Source organism: Malaclemys terrapin, chromosome 5 (assembly GCF_027887155.1).
Source record: "Malaclemys terrapin pileata isolate rMalTer1 chromosome 5, rMalTer1.hap1, whole genome shotgun sequence".
NCBI lineage: Eukaryota > Metazoa > Chordata > Testudines > Emydidae > Malaclemys > Malaclemys terrapin.
In genome coordinates this window covers 77,960,820-77,984,405 of record NC_071509.1, presented here as the reverse complement: position 1 = coordinate 77,984,405, position 23,586 = coordinate 77,960,820, and the positions used below count along the sequence as shown (strand labels likewise).

Genomic DNA, 23,586 nt, shown 5'->3' with positions numbered 1-23,586 from the left:
CGCTCTCCGAAGGCTGGTTTAACTCGGAGCGCTCTACATCTGCAAATGTAGCCATGCCCTTGGTTTTCTTCTAAAAATTCAAGGATCTGTGCAGATACTTTTTATAGGCTTCAAAGATTATTCCTGGGTAACTATAATGGAGGACCATAAATAACCTGTGTGTTTTAGGGAAAAACTAGTTTTGAAACACTAGTGATCACTGTAGATATTTTTATACTTTTACATTTTCAAAACTATGTTCCCAAGGGAAAGGGCTAGACATTTGAAAGAGAGAAAAGAAAAAGAGAGAAAGAGAAAAATAAAAGAAGAAAAACAAAAAGAGAAAGAAACTTGTGATTCTCCCTTGCATTTCTTGGACCCTAACGAGTTTTCCAAAGGTAACTGTGCTTATTGCAAATCTAAATGTGCTAGATGTTGTTACTATTACACTAAAAGATTTGACATACTCTGCTAGCATTAATGTGATAGCAGCCAGTGATATGGTTTCTACTAGATTTCTTTCAGATATTCCATTTACAAATGTTGAAAAAATGTAGAAAGGAAGATTGAACTCTGAAGAAAACATTAATAGTTTTTCCCCAGGAAATCTTAGATACATTATCTGCAACATAACTTTAATATTTTATGGATGACAGCTAAATAACTCAAGATGATTTTTTTTTAAATCTACCAAATACACATCAGTCGCAAAGCACCGAATCACATTGTTAGTGTATAATAATATGGGTTTTTTTTAAAGAAATATTGTGATTGGTGTGATTAATTATTTTAAGTTATTCCTTTTTAAAAAAGACATTTTGAGTTTGCCTTTGTATGTACACACAGGCTGATACTGTCAAAACTAACAAGGAAATTGAACATACAGTTTCTATGAATTTCTAATGGCAACTGGGCATCGCTCTCATTTAGGTGGTATGTATATACTCCTATTTATTATTTCTTTACATAATATGTATGTATGGGACAGAGTGGTCACCATTAAAAAAAGAAGTCAGCATTTGCCAATTGTTATCACACAGTGATATTTAAGATTACTATAATTTCCCACTGTTTAGCATAGGAGATGACTGTGTGAATTCTCTGATAATATCTGACTTCTATACAACACGCTAGTGCTGGGTGGATAGCTCAGGAAGAAATTCAAGTCCACTTAAAGCAGTAATATTTGAGTTCCTGACGGTTCTTAATTTTAGCCCAATTAACGTTGGTTGAACTGCTGCATCATATCACCTTGATGCAAATGTCACTGGAGGGTCAGATGCATGGGCAAAAAGAACTGCACCTTCTGAGAAGTGATTTCTGGGGAGCAGGGAAAGCTGTTTCCCTGCATCTCTGAGCCCATTTCTGGAGTTCAGGTGATTCAGATTTGACCAAACTTTGTATCTAGGTGCTGAATGTGAACATCTCTAGGCTGTTCCATGCCAGTAACAGTGCATTCCCAATAGTACACTATTGCCATGATGATATCTGATACAGTTAACTCCTAGAGTGAAGAGTAATATCGTCTGAAACCTCATGTATTCACAGCTCTCCTGTTATTCTAAAAATAGTTCCAGACAGTTACAAACACTAGTGAAGATGTGTCCTTAGTCTGGTCTTATTCTAAATGTTACTCTACTTAGAGAAACTGTGCTCACTATTACACAGGGATATCTTGGCAGAGAAGGAAGGTCATACAGGTAATGAAAGAAATAATTAAGGAAAAGTGCACTCAAATAGCCAAAAATTACCATTATCTCTCTTTCTTTTTAAAAAAATGTAAATGTTATATTTATTTTTAAATGTGTTTATCTAATGAAATGAGCAGGAAAATGGGTTGAATGGAATGTGCTGTAGTCTATGGAAAATATAAAGTCATTTTCAGTTTCTATCTCAGTCCCTGCTCCCACAAAATACCTACTGAAGTCAATAGGCATATTTGTGGAATCAAGAGTAAACAGAGTGAGTGAGGACTCCCAAGAATGTGATGCTATGAAAGGAGAATGAGCGCTTAAGGACAAGTTTCTCTCTCAAAATAAATTTAAAAAAAAAAAGGCCAAAAGAAAACAAAATGGGGAAAAAAGAAAGGGCTGGACCAATTAAGGAACCAGGATTTATCCTTTCTATCAGCAAAGAGCAGCAGAAGAGTCTATGAGACTCCACAGGTGCCACAGGACTCTCTGTTGCAAGTTTATGTAATTGTCTGTGACTAACCCTTTGAAGGACTGGGGCCTAATATCATGAAAAGTGTCTTTTAAATCCATAGGGAAAACTACTAATTATCAAAAACAAAATTCAAAAGAAGCAAAACATTATCTACTAGCTATTTTTCTCATGAAATGGGGTAATATTCACTATAGTCCCAGAGAGGGAAATATTCTTAAAAAAACAAACAAAAAGAAACATGTTTTTGCATGTTTTACCAGGCTGTTCAGCTTTCAGGGGCCCATTTAGTTTTTGTGACAAATAAAATATCAAAATTATTACACTTTTCACTCTAAATATTTGATCCTCTAGGAGTCTGACATGTAGTATACCAAGCACTAGCTATTTATTTCTTTTGTTATTCTCCAGTTTATAGCTACACATAGATGGATGTGTGAGCGTGATTGTGTGGTTGCGCAGATCATTTATTTGATCTGGAAGCCTTGCATTCAGACATTTTAAAGTATCACATGGATAACCTTCTCTGGCTAAAATATTTTTAAACAGGCTATACTTCTTTAGAGCGACTTTATATTACAAATATCCTATTATGTAGTACACATACATATATTGATTTATAGATAACACACTTTAGACTGAACTGTTTCTGGTGTCAAAAACTGTCAGCAAGTACACAGCAAACATCCCCTCAGGTCTGAGAAAATCATTGTTGCCTAGGACAGTATATTTCCGGCAGATGCCGAGAATGCCCTTTGTTTAATTTCAAAAATTGTTTGATGATAACGAAAGGCTAAGTGGACATTGCCCAGTGGCTATTGCTCATCAGAATAAAAAGTTGTTTTTCTTTTGGGTGCTATTACAGACTCTGACCTTTAAAGTTCATTTCCTTAATTTTCCTTTCCTGCTGTTCTCTATGAATAATAAAATGCTACTGTGCTTTTCCATCAATATTTAGTGCTCTGTTTCTGTGGAAAGATTAATCATTAATTTTTTGGTTTGGAATATTTGTGTGTAAAAATTCTAAGGACGTTGAAGTCCACCTGGCTGAGGACTCATCTAAGTGGCACACACTGATAATTCTGTGCTGTTTCTGTTATTGAAGGCCTTCTTCCCTTCCCTTTCCTTCCGCAATTTATTTTATTTGTTGTATCACAGTGAGTAATATTACAATATTCTTATATAAAACACAACAACAACATTTTACTAGCCTGAAATACTGCAGTAACACTAGTAATCTACACATTAGGGGAATCCAAACATGGTTACTCTGAGGATAACGATATGAGAGTGGATGAGTAGGCCAACCAAAAAAAGCAGAGCACAGGAATGACAGAGAAATTGAGTCTTATAAATTGTTGCATACAAACAGCCAACACCCTGTGAAACACCTTCATCACCCCCAAGTCAAAAGGAGTGGAGGGGTCAGCTCTGATGAAACACAGGATTGAGGATAGGATTGTACTTTTAGCCCTCAGACTGTTCATGCTGCTCAGATAACTGCTGTTTCAAAGAAAGAGCTGGGTTCTGAGCTCTGTAAACAAGCCTAAAGGTGTGTGAGAGCTTATGAACATAAAAAAAAAGAGATAAATACCCTGTGAGAAGAATGGAAGGATTTTCCCATTTTTAAATACATTACTTTTACTGAATGTGCATGTATCGACCTCAGCCCACACTGACCTCAGCATGCTAAAGTGATAAACCAATAATAATGATGATGATGCAAAGCATTTGTGAGGGTTTTCTTTGCAAACCAGTATTGCCCATCTAGCTGATCAATATACTTCAGAATGTGAGTAATTTTCATTGATATTTTAGATTTACTCAGTCAGGCTGCTGAACTAATAATCTTCTTCTTGCTTGAAGTGAATTCATTTTCAAGGTTTGTGAGGAATTTTATTTTGGAACAGCATTTAAAGGTGAATTGCAAATGTCTTCATAAAAGGTTAAAAACTTCTTTGTATGATTCCAATAATCGTCAAAAAGGATATGCTTATTTTTAATTAGCACTGTGTTTTAATAAAAGAACATTCAGACCATGAGAAATCAGAGCTCCACTTTAGTTGCTCTCTGCTATGAGTGATGTCACATATTTCAGAAACAAAAGGAATGACAATGATCATTGCTGTTGTGATGTTGTTCACTCAGACAAACACCTCAATGTTCCAAACATGTACCCAAGTGACCAGTCATCTCCAATTCAACTGGATTACTCACATATAAGTGTTTGCATGATCAAGATCAAAGTTTGCATATTGTAGATGGTAAAGCGGTACATTGTCTCCAATTGATACAATTATGCTAATTGTCACTGTTTTATGCTTTTTATATTTAAGATATGTTTGCACAAGAAAGGAATACAACAACCTGACATTGCAGGATAATACCAACAGAGGGATTTCTTTATAGGCTGATGCTACATTACTGAAGTCAGCAGCACTTTTGCCGTTGACTTCAGCAGGAGTAGTATCCAGTCCCAAGTACAAAGAGAAGGAAGACACTTATTTTAGATCATGGCAATAAAAGTTTTCCAAATTTGTCAATATCTAAAGGGGGGGGAGTGTGTGTGCATGTAGGTAGGAGTGGCTGGGCATGCTACTTTATATGGGAACTATTCACCATGAGAAATTTCATTATCTTTTTAACAATTATTTTTTCGGCCTTGGAAAGCTTACCAACAAATTTTAGTGATTTTAAAAAATATATTTTCAGATCACATTAAAGACTATGATAGTCAATGAGAAACTGAACAAGAGACACTGCTAAAGCTAGTATTCAATGTCAGTCCGAGGAAGGGGAGAATTAAGAAGATTTCAGACTCAGAAAAACATGGTAACATCAAGGTGGGGCGATGCCAAATGGAATGCACAGAGGAATTTGTACAAGTCAGAAAGGATTGCCAGTACAGATGGAGGAATGAATCACGAGGTAAAGAATCTCAGACTAGCTAGAGATTGTGAAATACTTGTAACTCAGCAGAACAAAGAATCTCAAAAGATATATATTTTTTTCATATTAAAAGTTGTGCCCACCATCATGATAGCTGGATATATTGCAAAAATTAAAATGAACTAATCGAAACAGTCATAATCGAAACTCACCATAACCTCTACCACTCCATTCCACTCTCAGCCCAAATCAAGAAAAAGCCAAACACACAAATGTATTTTGCACTGCACCCTACAGATCACCAATAGAGTTCTGGCAAACGGAAGAACAGAAATAAAATTGACTTTGCAAATTTAGGGCTCCATTTCCCTTACACTGGAATAACACTTGAAGGGAAAAGGCGTGGTGTTCTCTGTTCCCGGCAGGCACGAGGCTGCCTAGTGCCCAGCAGGGGAGAGAAGCTGAGGCCCTGCACCTGCTGAGGACAGAGAACTCCGGGGCTGCAGGCCGGTGTTCTCGGTCCTAGGCAGGCGCGGGGCTGTGGGTTAAGCCGGAGAGAAGCCGCAGCCCCACGCCTGCCGAGGACAGAGAACTCCGGGGCTGCAGGCCCCGGTGTTCTCTGTCCCTGGCAGGTGCAGGGCCCACCTACTGCCCAGCAGGGGAGAGAAGCCGGGGCTCTGCGCCTGCTGGGACAGAGTACTCCGGGACTGCGGGCGCCGGTGTTCTCTGTCCTCGCGGCTTCTCTCTTCTCTCTGGATTCATATATTATGTAATATTAAATATGATGTTTTTCGTATTATTTAATGTACAAATACAAAATAAGCCTTGAAAAATTTTTGGCACCCGCCACACTCTTCTGAGAAACATGAATGTGCTACTGGCCACAAAAAGGTTGGGGACCACTGCTCTAGAGGCTCTGGTCCATCACGGAGATGTGCAGAGCTCATGAAGACTTCAATGTAACTATACTGATGCAAATGAGAACGGAATTTGGCCATGTGACTAACTGCAGATGGAGACTGAAGTGATTGACAAAAACCTTTTACCAACCCTTGCAATTTTAGTGCAAATCTCATGATACAGTATCTGGTGCGGTTGGCGAGTCTTTGAGTCATGCCATTACACGAGAATCCCAACTTTCATGACAAAAATTAAAAGTAAGTTTCTAGCACTGGTGGTTGCAGAGAAAAGCCTGAAAACGTGAAGTAAATGTGCCTTAAAGGCTCAAAAATACAGAAAGAAAATCTAATTCTATTTACACCAATTTCCTAATTTTCAGGAGTCTGACACATGATTTTTGAAACCATGGGGTTGGCAATTTTGAAGTGTGGAAAAACTTGGGTCTGACTAACTCACAAAAGTGTAAATCATGAATAGTTCCACTGACATTAGTGAAGCTGCATCAGTGAAAAACTTGTATAATAACTGTGATGAAATCCAAACCGTCTTAGAAAAAAATAATGATTGAACAACAGCTCCTGTATGGAGCTTGGGTTATAGTCTACAATTTTGTTCTTATAATTCAGACACAGAAGTATATGTCTGATAGATATTTCAAAAATATAATCCATTTAATCATTTGCTATTAACTTGTAGGTGGAAAAGCCACCAAAATAAGTTTAATTAACTTGTGGTCATTCTATGCAAACAATAAAAGCATTTAAACAAACAAACAAATAGAAAATCAGTCCCTTAGCACATATACTGAATTTAATTTAATAATCATGCTTTGGAAGCTGACAAAATGGATAACTGTTAAATGTCAAGATCACTTCATATGTCTTGCCATCACTTGCCATAGCCTTTATAATTTGATTTATTTGAAATATGTATGATTAATTAGAAGGGCATTAAAGAAAAGTTACCTGCTGCTCTTTGAAGACCATGGGTAACAAGCTATGCCCCTGTGGGTTAGTTTTCTGCAATACTTGAATGCATTTTAGAATATATTACACACATGTGCTTTATTTCCATGTAATGCTACATGCTGCTGTCCCAAAAAAAGTGGACGAAAGAAGGTGCTACAATTATTTGAAATAAGGGTTTATTTGGCCGGTTCTAATGAAACGGGTGCCCATTATCCTTCCAGTACACCTGCCTTAAAAATATTTGTGCAGGCATTAGGGAAGAAGAAATATATAGGGTGAAATTCTAGTCTAATTGAAGTCAATGGCAAAATTTCCATTGACTTCATTGGAGCCAGGATTTCATGCACACAACTTATTTATGGCCAGATTCTAGCTGGTGCCTGAATTAATGTAAAAGAAGGATCGGGCACAAGGAATTTCCTTTCACCACAACCTTTGTGCCACAGCACACAGTGGGTCAGAATCCCACATGTTTCTAACAGAGTGCTAAGCATCAATTTTGATAAATAGCTATAATGAAAGAGTTAGGTATGTACTATCATCTTTACTCAATTAACAATTAGCAGCTATACTTCTATAGCCCTTGCAAAGTTCTACCCCACTCACTCACAACAAAGATTTTCGGTAGGTATTTTGGGTGTGTGAGTGAATTAAATCAAATATTCTTTTTTCCTTTATCATCAGTTTTCATGGTATAAAGGAGGCAAGTAAAATTTCATGTCTGATATGCTGGTTAATTTTCATGTTTTTTAAGGCTAATTTAATAAATGTATTGTTACTGGTTAGCTATGTTGGAATATCTGTTGTCTGTACAAATCAATGACTTTTAAATAAAAATAATAAAGAACACAAGGTGAATTTAGAAATGAATTGCAATCTGTGGCATACTACCAAATAATGTTTATTAATTCTTTTTTATCTATCAATTTCATTTGCAAACAATGGTCTGATGAATCCACAGACCTAATTTGAACTGTTACACCAGTTCATTTCTTCCATAAATACCGAATGACCTATACAAGCAAAATCTCTTCTCTTTTGTTCATTCTTTGTATTGCTTTCAAAGTACAGATCCTGGAAGGGCACAATTTAAAACTAGAGGCAGATAAAGTCTTAAGGAAGGTTTCTATCAGTCTCACATTCTTCCTGTAAAAGCTATGTATGCACCAAATTGCACTCTTACCTCTATTTTGGACAAAGAGAAGGGACATAGGAATGGGAAAGGGGGCTGAAAAGTTATGCAAGGTTATTTTTGCTATTTTGTTATTTCCAGCTAATTCTCTCCTCACCATTAAGTGGTTTACAGTGAGCGTGGGCCTCCAAATTTTGCAGCTCCTGCACAGGGATGCCCAGAGGGGGGGCAAGTGGGGCAATTTGCCCCAGGCCCCGGGTCGCGCAGGGGCCCCCTGGCCCCACAAGAATGTCTGAGGCTTCCCCGGCCCCACCCCCACCTTCCCCCATCCCCCGGAGCCTCTGCGCGCCATGTCAGGAGCGGCCCTGGACAGCGCTGCAGCGGTGTGGCTCCGGCGGTGCCTGAGCTCCTCCCTCTGAGTCAGAGAGACGTGGTAAGGGGGCGGGGCTGCGAGCTCTGGTCCTGCCAGAGTCACGCTGTTGCAGCGCTGTCCAGGGGTCAGGGCAGCTCCTAGACACGGCGCGCTGAGGATCCGAGAGAGGGGAGAAGCAGGGGTAACCCAGGAGCGGCCCTGGATAGCACTGCTGGGGGGGGGGGGGGTAGTGGTTAGGGGACGGGGAATGGGGGGTTGGATTGTGGGCGTTCTGGGGGTCTGTCAGGACTCGGTGGGGGGGTGGATAGTGGTTGGACAGTCAGGGGAAAGGGAAGGTTGGTGGAGGATGGGGTCCTGGGGTGGTGGGGGAAGTGAGGTGACAAGGAGCAGGATGAGTCGGGGATTCTGAGAGGGCCAGTCGGGGGGCAGGAAGTGGATGGGGGTCAGACCGGGGGCAGGGCCAGGCTGTCTGGGGAGGCATAGCCTTCCCTACCCTAAAGCTCATTCAGCAGTTTGAGGCTTGCAGACAGCTATTTAACACAATGAGTCAAGCTGTTATCTTTCCCTTAGGGCTACCATCCCTTTCACTTCTCAAATGCTAAATTATAGTCTACATTTAATTTCAGTGCCATAGGGAGATTCATGTCAGGGGAGGGTAGCTTCATTTAAAATTAGCCACTTTAGATTAACAGTGATAGAGCCAAGGGGGAGGGATCACATGAGAAGAGCAATATCCTACATCACCTACCTCCTTCCCAACCCTATCAAGGGAGACCCTCCTCCCCGCCCCTGCATTCCCCGAGGCTCCAGAGGGCTTAATTCAGTGGTTCTCAAACTTTTGTACTGGTGACCCCTTTCACATTGCAAACCTTTGAGTGTGACCCCCCCTTATAAATTAAAAACACTTTTTTATATATTTAACACTACTATAAATGCTGGAGGCAAAGCAGGGTTTGAGGTGGAGGTTGACAGCTCGCGACCCCCAGTAATAACCTTGTGACCCCCTGAGGGGTCCCGACCCCCAATTTGAGAACCCCTGGGTTAATTTAATTTGAACACCTTGTGTCCATCCACATGCATGTGCTATTTTGAGCATTTCAGTTTTCACAACATAGGCTCATCCCAGATTCTAGAACAAGCTCAAATGCTCAGTTCGTGGAGTATGTACATAAGCTATACTAAAGACAAACCCACAGTAACCGTCTCCAGTTTGTAAGGGACCCCATGGAGCTAGTCTCTAGGAAACAACCTCCATGAATTTATCTAAGTCCATTAATGGCTATTAGCCAAGATGGGTAAGGAATGGTGTCCCTAGCCTCTGTTTGTCAGAGGGTGGAGATGGATGGCAGGAGAGAGATCACTTGATCATTACCTGTTAGGTTCACTCCCTCTGGTGCACTTGGCATTGGCCACTGTCGGTAGAAGGATACTGGGCTGGATTGACCTTTGGTCTGACCCAGTATGGCCATTCTTATGTTCTAAATGAACCCAAAGTTATAGAAACAGATATGAGTCAAGGAAGCCAGCAGAGTATCAGAAACCTGGAAAAATCTCTGATTGGATGGGCTCAGGCATTTGGTCACAAGCTGAGGCGGTTCAAAGGTTTTGGATTTCTTTTAAGCAGATTTTTTTTTATTGTTTCTTTAAACAATCAAACACAGCAAGCAGCAAATATTTGGCCAGTCACTTCTGAAACCCCAAACCATGTTCAGGTTTTGGCAGACTAATTTCAGCTTTTCAATTAAAAAAAACACAACAAATTTTGCAGGAAAGCAGACATTGTCTGTGATTTTTTCTGCTTTTTAAAACCCTCTAGTTTTTGATCCAAAAAAAGTTTTGACGGAAAATATTTGTCCATCCCTTTTAATGAGCTTTAGTGCCTTTTAGCCCTAGCTGATGCTGAGAACCAGTGATACCTTGTAAAGGTGACTTGAAAAGAAGTTCTCTCAAAATTGGGTTTGTGCTGAGATGCGGAAGGTTTTTAAATGTTTATTTTTCCCAGGGCCGCCAGCGGGTTGGGAGGGAAAAGAGGGGGGACAAGTGGGGCAATTTGCCCTGTGCCCCAGAGAGGCCCCCACGAGAATATAGTATTCGATAGTATTGCAACTTTTTTTTTTTGGAAGGGGCCCCCAAAATTGCTTTGCCCCAGGCCCCCTGAATTCTCTGGGCGGCCCTGCTCCTGCACAAGTTGTTGTGTCTCTGGCTGCTCAGAGTAAGGCCTAGTCTTCACTTACCAGCTGGTCCGGCGGCACGCCATCGATGTTCTGGGATCGATTTATCGCGTCTGGTTAAGACGCGATAAATTGATCCCGGAAGTGCTCACAGTCGGCGCCGGTACTCCAGCTCGCCGAGAGGAGTACGCGGCGTCGACAGGGGGAGACTTCCGGCCGCGTCTGGACCGCGGTAAGTTCGGACTAAGGTACTTCGAATTCAGCTACGTTATTAACGTAGCTGAATTTGCGTACCTTAGTCCGAAGTCCAGACTAAGTGGGGACCAGCCCTAAGTGTCAGCTGGATACTACAGTTACTGTCAATTGCACTTGCTCCACAGATTCTCCTCCTCCTCAGAGAAGGCCTCTGCTCTTGGAAGTCTTGATCCCACAGAGTTGGGGCATATTAGCTTCTTTTGGTCTAAGGTAGCGTGCTGCGGTGCTGCTGAGCCTTCTATGCCTATGTCCTTAAGCACTACCTGAAATGACTTCCCCTTTAGCTTACATTACCGCTGAGAAGCACTGCTCCCTATATTATAAACCCATCATTAATATTTTGTTCACTAATGTGTGTGAATTGGCATAAATTATCATTTCCCTTACCCAACTTTCAGTAGTATTTGTAAAATACTAATTTGTGGTCTATCATCTTTGAAGTAGACCACATTAGCTAATTGGATATACAATCCAGAATTTAACTGTATCTCTTTGCTTTGGTTTTGACAAGGAGAGACACAGAATTTACTGCCTGCATCATCTGATTTGCAAATCAAAGCAAAATTTCATTTCTAATTTTACAGGATTTCTGAAGCAAAGTGATATTTTTTTAATGTGCTGATTTGCATTTGGTTCAAAGAATGTGCTTCCAGTCTTTCAGCTATTCTACAGCAGTGTGCGAGCCTATGCTTTGGAATGAAGTTGGAAACTTTGTGAGTTTTTTTAATGCATTCATTCTTCCCTAGTGGCTCACTTTTAGGAACTCTTACAATGTTATATTTCCAATCACTTTTTAATGATGGCTCAGTTTTCAGAAAGTCTGACATGAGCAAATGAGTATAATTTCAGAGTGGATATTTCTCCTGTTATTATCTACACAACAGAAAGAGAAGAATGAAACATTTCAAACAGAGAATATTTAATTTTACTCAGATCACGAGCCATCCCCCACCAGTGGGTTGATTGTTCATTCTTTCACAGATTGAGGCAGGTAACTATATGATATTCAAAATGCTTGCTAAAAAGATTAAAACAGCTAAAGAGTTAGAGAGAATCCATTACAATGAGTTCATTTAATATTGCTTTGAAACATTGTACAGCAGTGTAATGATAGACTTTAATTTATTCCAATTATCTTTTGTTCACTTAGATTTATGAACTGCGGAACTGAAATAATCAGCCCTTGTACTCCTTAGATTTCTAAGAACATACTTTCATGGGCATTGCAAAAATAATCTTTTTGCAGCCATCCCACACACTAATTACAAACGTCTATTTTTATGATAAGGAACAGATATTAAGAGACAACATAATTGCTTGTATTGATCTATCTTGGCAGGAAGGGTGGTTCATTGAATGAAATTTTCTTCAAGGTAAATATATGAAGCCAAAGACTGAAGTCCATACTCAATTTTTACAGGCAAATCTCCAAAGGGAATAAATTGGGTGTAGGTTTGTCTGAGTAAAACAGAATAAAGGACCTTGGGATTTGTTCTACTACTACTATGTTCCATCTTAACTATTTGTCTACTTGTATGACCATGGTATCTGAATGCTCTTGGCTGCAACAGTGGGATCTACTTTCAGGCTGTGCACACTGAAAATGTGGGTAGAAGAAACTATATTTTTACACACATGTACATGCACACACACACACACACACACACACACACACACAGCATGTGCCCTGGCATGATTTAACTGAAACCAGCAATGGGAGAATATGTTACAGGTACTAACAAAGTAGCAGTTGATAACAGGCTACACATTTTTTCAAGATTTGCAAAATGCAAAATAAAAACAAAAATCCTCCGTTGAGGACCATACACTTCTAACACCAAGCCCTCAATTATTTATAGGTTTCACTGGTGCCTTAGTGGGTTGTACCACAGTGTCCTTCCAGCTTGTGATCTGCCCAAGATGGAATTCTAGTGCACTGGACTTAACTAGCAGATACTAGAGTCTCAGGAAACAGTGCAGAAGTCACTACTCAGTCCCGCTGAAGTCAATGGGACTTTTACTTGAGTAACAACTTCAAGCATGTGTCCTTCATTTTTAAGTCTCAAGAGGGTGAAGGTCTTTTGCTGTCCCTTGGAGGAACTCTCACATGCATGGTACCACCTGCCCCAATGTAACTAGCAGGGGGACCTGCCAAGTCATAAAGTGACATAGGGATTATGGGGTTAAATTCACACGATTTTCAGAGTCTCATCGGGGAGTGCTTCCCTGACCTTGGAGTAATTGAGGAAATCTTAGGTTTCCTACCTGCATTTGAGAAATTCAGGCATGGATTTGGTAAATAGAAAAAAGGACAAGGTATTCTGGAGATATTAGAGCTACCTTTAACAACAGACCTACCCTTTAGTGTATGGTTTACTTTGGTGTTTAAAGATGTTTAACTGACAAGAAAGCAATGTGGCCAGAGTCTGGTAGCTTGCTTAACATTATTTTAGCAGGGGAGAGGAGTAGTTTGAACAGACCAGAGGGAGAAAGGCACACCCTGTGCTCTTGGCCATGCTGCAAGATAGAGTAGGGGAGGCGCTCAGCCCTTCACCTCCCAATGCTGGGGGCCCTCCTCCTTCTCCTCTGCATGAATACATTCATCCTAGACAGAAGGAGAGGGCCCTGGGGGTGGCTTCAGGAACAAAGTAGGACATTTGCTCCACTCCCTTTTGGTACTCATCTGGCTAGCTCAGGGGAGGGAACCAACCAGGTTTGATCAGCTGCTGAGGTCTCTCCCCAGACCCTGGCACAATCTTTGCTGATGTCCAAATGGCTCCTACTCACTCTCCCTGGTACTTAATTGTCCTGAAAATGGCATATCTGGGACTCCCACTATGCTGTCCCACTAAGCCATATCACCCCTCAATTACTGAGGAAAGTTTGGGAAGACATTTTCTATCAGGACAGCATGGGCCATTGCTCTGAGGATTTTCGTTTTTTGTTGTTTTGCTTTTTACTTCCTCATGATACCTGGGAAGCCTTTTTGGGTGGGATGGACTTTGAGAGTCAACACAAGTTTTAGCTGGTGTCCAGCATGGGATTAGTGTAGCTGTCAGTTGACCAGCTCCTGGGATAAACCTGCACACAGGACTCAAAGCATCTGCTAAATTCACTTTTTGTAGAGTGAGAGTAGGTCTCTTCAATTTTGCATGGGTCACAGCAATTCCCCTCCAACTTCATTCCCTAACAAGAACAGGAGGAATCAGGAGGATATCTGTGGCTGGCTAGACCTTTAGGGTACTGAGGGGTTGAGGCCTTGTTTGTGTTGTTGTTGTAGCATAAAGCCATATTTTCCTCTACTGGACCACCCTTTTGCCTCATGGAATTTGTCATACTTTTCACCCTAGCATTAATTCAGATCAATAAAAAGTTATGGTCTGCTGTTTAAACTCATCTACTGTGTGTTGTGTCTGCATTCATCTGTGTGTATCTGGGTCAAAAACCCTGGAAATAAACTCCAGATTCCAATTATGGATTAGCTTTAGAAAACACATTAAAATAATGTTCAGACAGCCACTAATCCGGTCCTATCTCAAATATTATTCTCAGAGAATAATCAGCAGCATCCAGATTAATTCAACTATTCAGTGAAATAGACACAAAGTTTAATTCATTTTCCCCCCACCAATCCATTTTCTCAAAAATTCTTTGCTCTAATGTACTAAGTCCACATCTCTTGGAAGTCTTTTAAATGCTTAAGAGCTTTGAAAACTATAGGCCAATGCTCATTTAGGTGAATGTTTGAAGTACAGTACTCAGTGGACAAGTCTTGCATAATTCATTTCTTTTAATGCTGGTAAGGAGCAAGGAATACCTTTTAAATGACAAATGGATGAATGTAGCAACTAATTTTATTTGACAGATTTTTTTAAAGAGTAACTTAGAAGCAGTGTATTTTTCTTTTTTAAATGTAAAATTAAAAACAGCAAACTGCTAGGGGTCACACCACACATAATTCTGTCAGTGTTCGTCTCATTCAAATGAAAATATAAAACTCATCTGTATTTATATAAAGTTTTAAATAAGTATGTAATTGTATTAAAGGTAAAAATGAGAAAGAACTAATAGTCCACAATTGCTTTACACTTCTCACTTTCGTTTATGTGCATGTACATACAAAACATACAGACACTATCCCTCTCATACAAACCTCTTTAGCCTCTGTACTGCACAAATAAAAACTCAGTAGAAAGAGCATGATGTAGGTGATATCATTTAAACTGACTTACACAAGATGTACAACATCTTTTGAGAGCTACAGTCTTTTCACAAGACAACCTCAGGTTAAAAAAAAACAAGTCAGATTTGTCCTGGACACCAATTTGGTAAAACATGCACATTCTGTAATCTGTCTCATCGTTCAAATAATTTAGTTTACAAGTGACAAATGTGCATAACTCCAGAAGATTTTCATTATGATGGAAAACTCTGCTCTTGCCTGCTCAGTGGGGACTGAATTCTAACAAAGCAAAGAGGAGCTCTTGAACAGTTAACAATATCAACTCACTCATCCAGTGGGGTTATTTCCTTTGTGGCTGTCTCTTGCTATTCAAGTTCATGACGTGTTCTCCTGGTTGGTTTATACACAAAAGGATAATAAGCAGGAAATCTGATGTTTGTTGCTTAACGTCCTTAACACGCTTGTGCTGTTATTGAGTATTTTCATTGCTTACTGATGACAAGTTAGATTTAGACAATTTTTTCATACCACTACTAATTTGATGGATTTCTCTTTTGCGGTTAATTTAAAACCATCCCTGACACACTGCTCATATAGTTCATTTTTTATTTAAACAAAACCTCAAAGTGTTTGAAAGTCAGGCACAGTGGAAGGTGAATTCCTTAAATAATCAACAAATTTAAATAGATTTACTGCAGAAAAGTAAAAGAAAATATAGAAACGTGGTCTCTGTCTGCATCATTGTTTATTTTTATTATTATTATTTTTTTAAATACAAGATGCAGTCAGAGTTGGTACAATTTTAACAGTCAAACTGCAGCTCTTTTTAGTGTCAAATTCCTTGGGAGGTAAAAGCTCCACATGTATGACCAAGATCAGGATTTGTTTGATTGGAATGAATATTGGGAGAATTTGCTGAAGTTTTTGAACTATTGGTAATCTAGAATTTTTTTGGTGAAAATAATATGAAGAAAGAGGCAAAGGCAAATAATTACCTTATTGATTACTGAATAGGAAGAAGTCATTTGCTACTCAGGATCAGAGGCTTTTAATGATACTCTAAAAAGGATACTGAAACTATTGGCAAAAAAACAATTTTTGATTTTGATTTTAAACATTCTATTGATGAAAAATTAAGGACGCTATTTGCACTTTTAGAAATTTGAAAATGGCATGTCCTTATTGGAGGTTTTTCTAATCAGGAGGAGGGTTGTCATTTTGGAAAAATATTTTAGGGCATTTCCAATGCAGCACAAACCAATCAAACTCTGGTGAATTAATTTCATTGGTTATATACATAAATCAATTATGTCAGCATAGGAAAAAATATTACAGGCCCTTTTGAAACAGTGACCATTTTATTTTAGACTATTTCTTGAAAAGAAATTGCAAAAGAAATTAGAAGTTAGAGAAATCAGAAGCATCAAAAAATAAAATTCACGAATCCTAAAAGTTGTGTTTCTTTCTATTTTATGTTGTCACTCCTTATCCTATTTCATTCTTTCATTATTTCATTCAATTTATGTCTTTTTTTCTTTTCTGTGTATTTTTAATTTAAAATTTAATGTGTACAATGTAATTTTTAGTTTTCTTTTTCTTTGTCTTTCCTTTCATTCTGTTGGCTGTATTCCAAAGCCCGCTGAAGTCAAAAGAGAGATTCTCACTGGTTTCAATGGGCTTTGGATCAGGCCTTTTGTCCTTTCCCATTCCCAAGTCACTGTCGGCTCTTTTGCCTTTTTTAGACTTGAGTATGAGTATGGAGTTTAAATTACCTCTGTATTTAGGACCACTGAAGCTACTGCTGGAATACTATGTCTAGTTCTGGTCTTCACAATTCAAAAGGGTTCAGAGAAGAGGCACAGAAATAATATAGTGATACACTCAAGGAACTTAGTCTACTTAGCAAAGAGATGGTTAAAGGATGACTCAATCACATTTTAGAAGAACCTACATGGAGAACATTTTGCAATTGGCTCTTCAGTCTAGGAGACAAAGGTATAACAAGATCCAATGGCTGGAAGTTGAAACTAAACAAATTCAGTCTGGAAATAAGATGCAAATTTTTAACACTAAGGGTAATTAACCTTTGGAACCACTTCCAAAGGTTGTGGTGGACTCATCATCAGTGGCCATTTTAAAATCAAGATTGGTTGTTTTTATAAAAGATGTCTTCTACTTCAAACAGGAATTAGTTCAGGGAAGTTCTATGGCCTGTGTTACCTAGTAGATCATAGTAAGCCCTTCTGTTCTTATAATCTATGAACCTATGTCCACTTCCACATTTCTGTTTCCTGTTCTGACTGTAGGCAAATTAATGTACCTAACTGAAATGTCACCGCTGTTCCACTGTAAAAATCTGCACAAGGAATGTTTTATAGATATATTAAATTTTGGCCCGATAAAGTTGGTAGCATCCCTTTAAATAAATGTGTCTGCCAAAATAGTGTAGAATCTTTTTGTCTTTCATGAAACAAAATAAATATATTTAATGCTAATGTGGTTCATTACTAAAATGGCACAATATGTGCCTATCTGAAAAATGTTACAATATATACCTATATTTAATTTAGAAAGTTGACTCATTGTCTTTATTCTGACAAAGCTTTTTACTGGTAGCCATGCCATGGGATGTAAAAGCACACTGTGTTTTAGTGCTATGCTTAAGCTATACTGCTTAAACTGAATATAATTAGCAACACGTAGATGTGCCCAACAGGATCCATTAGTTGAAATATTGCTCAAGAAGACAATTAAATGAAGCAGCCTAGCACTTCAGGGTAGATCAGTGCCAGCTCTGTCCTTTAAATGTTGCTCTCCATTATGGATTAAGGGTTTGTGGGCACCTGTCCAGGTAAGAACCACCACCACTGCATGCCATTAATGACAGAATTCAATAGAAACTGAGTCTCCCCAGGGCATTAATACAGAAATAAACAAATTATATTCCATTAATACTAGGACAAGTGCTTCCTTATTGGATTGCTACTTTACATAAATAGTGGCCATTGCCTTTAAAGTACTACTACTCCAAAATGTAGCAGACATGGTTTAATGATTTTCTAAGCATGAAGATAAGGACTGTTTGTGCACTTATTCAGGGATAGTGTGTACTCATGTTTAAATTGATTTAATTAAAGAAATATGTGCACAGTAATGGTACTTGGAATCATAATTTATTATTTAAATGTAATTTAATTTACATTTACTATATGTTTTCATTTACATATGACAGGGTGATAATTCACTTGTTATCTAGGAATTACATGGAAAATTAGACATTTTGCCTTTTAATGTGACAGCATCTTCAGGAGAACTGCAAAGATGCTTTCTGATACAAAGGACCAGATTCATCAAAGGTATAGGGAATATTTTTAGTTTTATGAATTTCAGCAGCTCAGTCTCTTTCCTACTCATTTGAATTCAGAAACAGACACTGACAAATACTTCTAATGATAAATTTCTGAATTTCACATTTAAAAGAAAGCCAATGCCAAACTTCTAAATGTATATTTTAAAAAGGGAGGATATATATGATTTCAAATTGTAGCTGAATCTCCCTCAGGGTGAATAATGCTTGTTCATTTATATTGAAGATATTCCTAATTAAAGCAGTTTTGTACAAGTATCAAAAACCTTTGAAATTCAGAGTACTAAACAAAAAGCTCAATTATTTGCAACACTGGTTTGAAGTAAAAACAGGACCGGGTTATTCCGGGGCTGACCTTGCATTCCTTGAGCACACAAAGCTCCCAATGAGAATTAATGCAAGTTTTGGAGGTGTGGAAGGAATATGTGACTGAATTCTGACTCTGCTATAGACTGAAGTACTAGTAACTGCTATAGGCAAATTTTGGGGAAAAAAGCCATTTAATATACCTGCTAACATACTCGGAGAAAAAAATAGTATAATTAAAATTGACATGCATTAACATATATGGTTGGTTACAGCATATGGTGATGGTGTGGGACTTCCAGGTCTTCTCCCTTGAAGTGGGTAGGCTGGAGAGATTGTGGCGTGGGTAGAAACCATGAGATTTTCTCCTTTCTTTCTCTTTTCAAATATTTCCCTCCTTCCCTCACCTCTTCACAATTTCTTTTTCCTCTCTGACTAACCCATGTCTCCATAAAATCCAGTTGGCCACTTTCTCCCATACCTGGAATATTCATATTACAGGCAGAGTTTATATAGTCTGTGGGACAAATAAGCACAGTTCATGGAATTTACAGGCTCCAGTGGTTCAACTAGTGGATTGTTACACTCCTTGAGAGAAACAGCTAACGTCCATGAAATATAGCACCTCTTCCAGCACAGATTATAATAAACTCCCACTAAAACCTCTAAGAGATGTACTTTTTGTCATGAAGAAACAGCAGGAAACTCACTATACAAGAATTGATGCACATTCATTTGTGAGGGCACAATCAAGAAAGCAATTGGTTACATCTAATGTAGTCTATGTCAGAAAAGATGCTCTTTGGTTACCAAGACACCTGGGGCACAATTCTGTATTGTCAATGGGACTTCCAAGTATGTGCGCAATGGATAGCAAAACTAACAAACTGGTATCTGTGACCTTCATTCAAGGAAGCATCCAGACTCCATAAATAAATCAAATAACCAGAGAACACTCAATCCCAACATTATTCCATGTGTGGAGCCCTTACTGACATCAGTGGAAGTTTTCAATACATGACAAGATCAGGAAGAAATAAGCTGGTACATGGCCAAAGTCTGACATACTTAGTCTTTACTCAGCAGAACTCCCTCTGAAGTGGGCCCATATAGAATAACTTTATAACACAGTAATACATTTTAACATCCTGGGTTTTTTTCAAACAATACATGAGATGTCATGGTTCATTTGAAAGTTAATTACAAAATATTATGATTCATATGGAACTTACCTAATATGGGTGATGATAAGGGTTGTAGTTGGAATGAAAAAGTCATCCACTCTATCAAACTGTTTTCCCACTGGCTGAGTATGGATTGTGTGGTGAGAAACACTCCCACTGGCCTGTGTTATTACCTAGAGTAATAAAAATAGTATTACATGCTTTAATTAATCCAACAATTAGTTTGAATTAATGCAGTTTGATTCAAAATAATAAGCAGGTTTAAAGACACCTCCCCCTGAACTCCATCATTGTCACCACAGGAATGCTATTATATGCAAGTCAAATTTAATAAATGGTAATAGTCCATCAATTGCCTTTTTACTCAACTCCTGTTTGAATTAATCTTTGGCTATGCTGATAAAGAGCAGTTCAAAGACAATGGAGTAAAACTGACTGGTATTACAGATTTTGGAGAATCCTTGTGTGTCCAGGCTTTAATCCTGTTGTAATGATTGGGTTTACACATTTATCCTAATTGTGAGCTCAACTGTAAGTGTGTAAAAATTATTAAATGTTACTGTAACAAACAACAATAAATGTTGATGGGAAAAGGTGCAAAATAAAACACAAAGACTGAATTAATACAAACAAAAAAGACCTACTAATATAATTCAAGGACTGTGTTAAAATTGTGACTGGAAAACAAGAGAAATTAAGGATCAGAAATTAATGAACTAAAATGGATGTGTTGGAAATTAGGCCTAATTGGTGGACAAAATGATGACGGCTACTCCACCCTTCACTTCCTTTTGGGGTAGTTAAAGAGACTTTGGAAAATAACTGGCTACTTCACCATCATGGCTGCTACCCCTATCTTCCTTCCAATCCTGGAGAGATAGCCTGATCAGACCAGGCCAGAGAGGAAACCAGAAGATACCACCACCTCTGCCAGTTCTGGAATGTGAGACTTTGGCTTTCTTCCTCACACTCCCTATGTGTTCTTTTCCTTGCTAACCTTATTTCCTTGCTGTGAGTCTGTTACCAAAAAGACAGCTGAAAGCAATGCCCTACTGCCTGATGCTGGTACAAATTTGCCATGTCTCAGAGTGGCTGTGCCTGTGTTTTTCCAGCAGTAAGATTCCAAGTGAAAATCAACATCAAAGACAAACAGCATTTTTTATCTTTGCTATTCTTTTCTCTTCCCTTTTTGTGTGTTTGCCTTGTTTTATCTTTTTAGGAAACAGGATTAGTCTTTAACAGCAGCAGCCTCTAAAGCTCCAGACCATCTCAACTAATTTCTTTTTTTCCAAAGAGGACAGTTACTACTATCTTTAATACCATCTAAGAGACTGTCAAACAAGATGTTTTCCCCCCCTTCTCAAACTCTCTCCAGCTAAAGGAAAGGAACACGGGACATTATTAAAATAAAAGCCTCACTTAATAAAAGCCTCAAATGCTTTAACTGTTTTTCCTTTTTTCTGCATCATTAATAAAAGGTTAACAAGATGTTGAATGTTGTTTTTGCTATGGTACTAAGCAGGCTAAGGTCTCTGTGTACCAAACCTTCTTTTAGAGTAGCAGCCGTGTTAGTCTGTATCCGCAAAAAGAACAGGAGTACTTGTGGCACCTTAGAGACTAACAAATTTATTAGAGCATAAGCTTTCGCGGACTACAGCCCACTTCTTCGGATGCATATGCATGCTTATGCTCTAATAAATTTGTTAGTCTCTAAGATGCCACAAGTACTCCTGTTCTTTTTGCAAACCTTCTTTAACACCTTTTAATGTTGCACAGGGTTGTCTAACACCTTTTACTTTCTGGGCCCACGGCAGGATTCCCTCACTCTGCCCTTACTGCCAATGGTCTTCATGAACATAGAACTCATGGCAAGTTCAACACCCAGTGCTCTATTTACAGTGTGAATATAAAAGAACAGGTACCCCACTGCTTGAGGTTCTTACATTCTGTCTAGGCACAGTGTGAGAGAGGAGAGAGATCACACCTCCCTGAGATCCTAGGTTTCTTTCTTCCAGCATTCCCCTCTTCCTCTCTCTCTTTTAGCTGTCCTCAGCTGATGAGCTGAGGCACCTTGTTAACTGGTTAATCATTCAGTCCTTAACTAATTATCTCCCTAATTTGCCCCATGTGGAGATGCTTAGGAAATGCCCAGCCTGGTGAGTCAGCCTAAGGCTACTCTCACTCTGTCACAGGCCCATACATTCCATCTAAATTAGTACAACAACCCTCATGCTTACCTTTTAGTCTAGTATAGTTTTCTTAGGCCAAGGTCAAGACCAAGATTTTTTTTAAATGTGTGCCTGAAATCAAACTGCTGAATCCACAATGGGGCATCTAAATTAAAGGGCCAGATTTTCAAAATGTGTATCCAGTAGTTCCCACTGAAAACCACCCCACTTGCTTAGGTGCCTAAACATGAATTTAGAAGCCTCAGTTTAGGCACTCATTTTTAAAAAAAAATCTTGGCCTTAATCTTTATACAGCAAAAAAGAGGATGTATGGGGGAAGATTCTGTAAAGCAGTAAGAAAGGAAAAGATAAAATGAAGTACCCTGAAATTATAGTACAAAAATGTCAGGTAGAGCAGGATATTACCAAATTGTCATGATGTTGTTTTAAATAGAAGTAGAAAAGAGTATGAAAAAATAAAAAAATAAGTATAACTGTTGAAATGTATTTTTTAAATTGCTCTCCAGTGACTGTACTTAGATTTCCACATGCTCACAAACATTGTAAAAGTGAAGCTATTTATTCTTTTATTTCCAAAAAAAGTTCACATTATGGGTTTTTGTTATCTGGCCCACATTTCCATAAAGCCCACATAATTTTACTGAAACGCAGTTTAGTAATGCTACATCTAGGTAGCAGATCAACATGCTTAAAATCCACTGAATGCTCCAACTAGACATACAGTCATAGTAGCAACACATACAGTCTACATTCAAAAGATAGTTTACAAGAATAGCATGTTTTGTAGCTGCCTGTGTCCCACTGCCATTATCAATTCAGTAGAATCACTCCTTTAGAAATGAATATGATGAAAACAACCTTCAATAAACAAATTCACCGGTTATCTGAATTATTTTCAGGTAGTTCACTTTATCACCATTGCTGAGATTATTAAAATTATATTTAAAGGAAGACACACAAAATGTTGTGATTAAGCAGATTGTCAGGTTTCCATATAATTTAATAATTTTGGAACTAAATACTGTTTCCATGTAATTTTTATTTGCGGAATGAAAAAGTATTCCCAGTGAAAAACGAATCTGGGCATACAATGAAAACTGTCTTCCCCAACACCATTCTGTTTAAATGTCTTAGTTTCAATATAATATTAAAAAAAAAAAAACAACAACAACAACAACACATAAACCAAATATTTTAGCTCTATTTTTCTTTTCTTGACTAGTTTCTTCCATTCTTTGTGCTCAATTTTGAGAGATGCTGAGTTCTTCTTGGGAGGTGATGAACCTTCTAGACTCCCAGTGATGTCAGTGACCATTCAAGATCCTCCGCACCCGACATGATCAAACTCTATATTTGCTATTTTGTCATGCAAGCAAGTATCCTCCCAGCATATGTTGAGCCCATCAAGGCTCAACATGGTGGAAAGCATCCTTATTCAGGACATTATACATTTGCTTAAATGCTGTCCTGAACAGGGATGGACATATATAAGGGCTTACGTGCTTAGCTGAATCAGGTCCCAAATTT

At 38.5% G+C, this 23,586-nt stretch overlaps 1 protein-coding gene across 2 annotated transcripts in view; it reads right to left on the bottom strand.

Moving 5' to 3' along the window:
* FSTL5 (follistatin like 5) overlaps positions 1–23,586 on the bottom strand; it is a 561,350-nt gene that overhangs the window by 35,132 nt on the left and 502,632 nt on the right. For both annotated transcript variants that reach the window (XM_054031073.1, XM_054031074.1), the window contains one exon: positions 19,919–20,043. In XM_054031073.1, the coding sequence (XP_053887048.1) occupies positions 19,919–20,043 (125 nt within the window). The remainder of the gene's footprint in view (positions 1–19,918; positions 20,044–23,586) is intronic.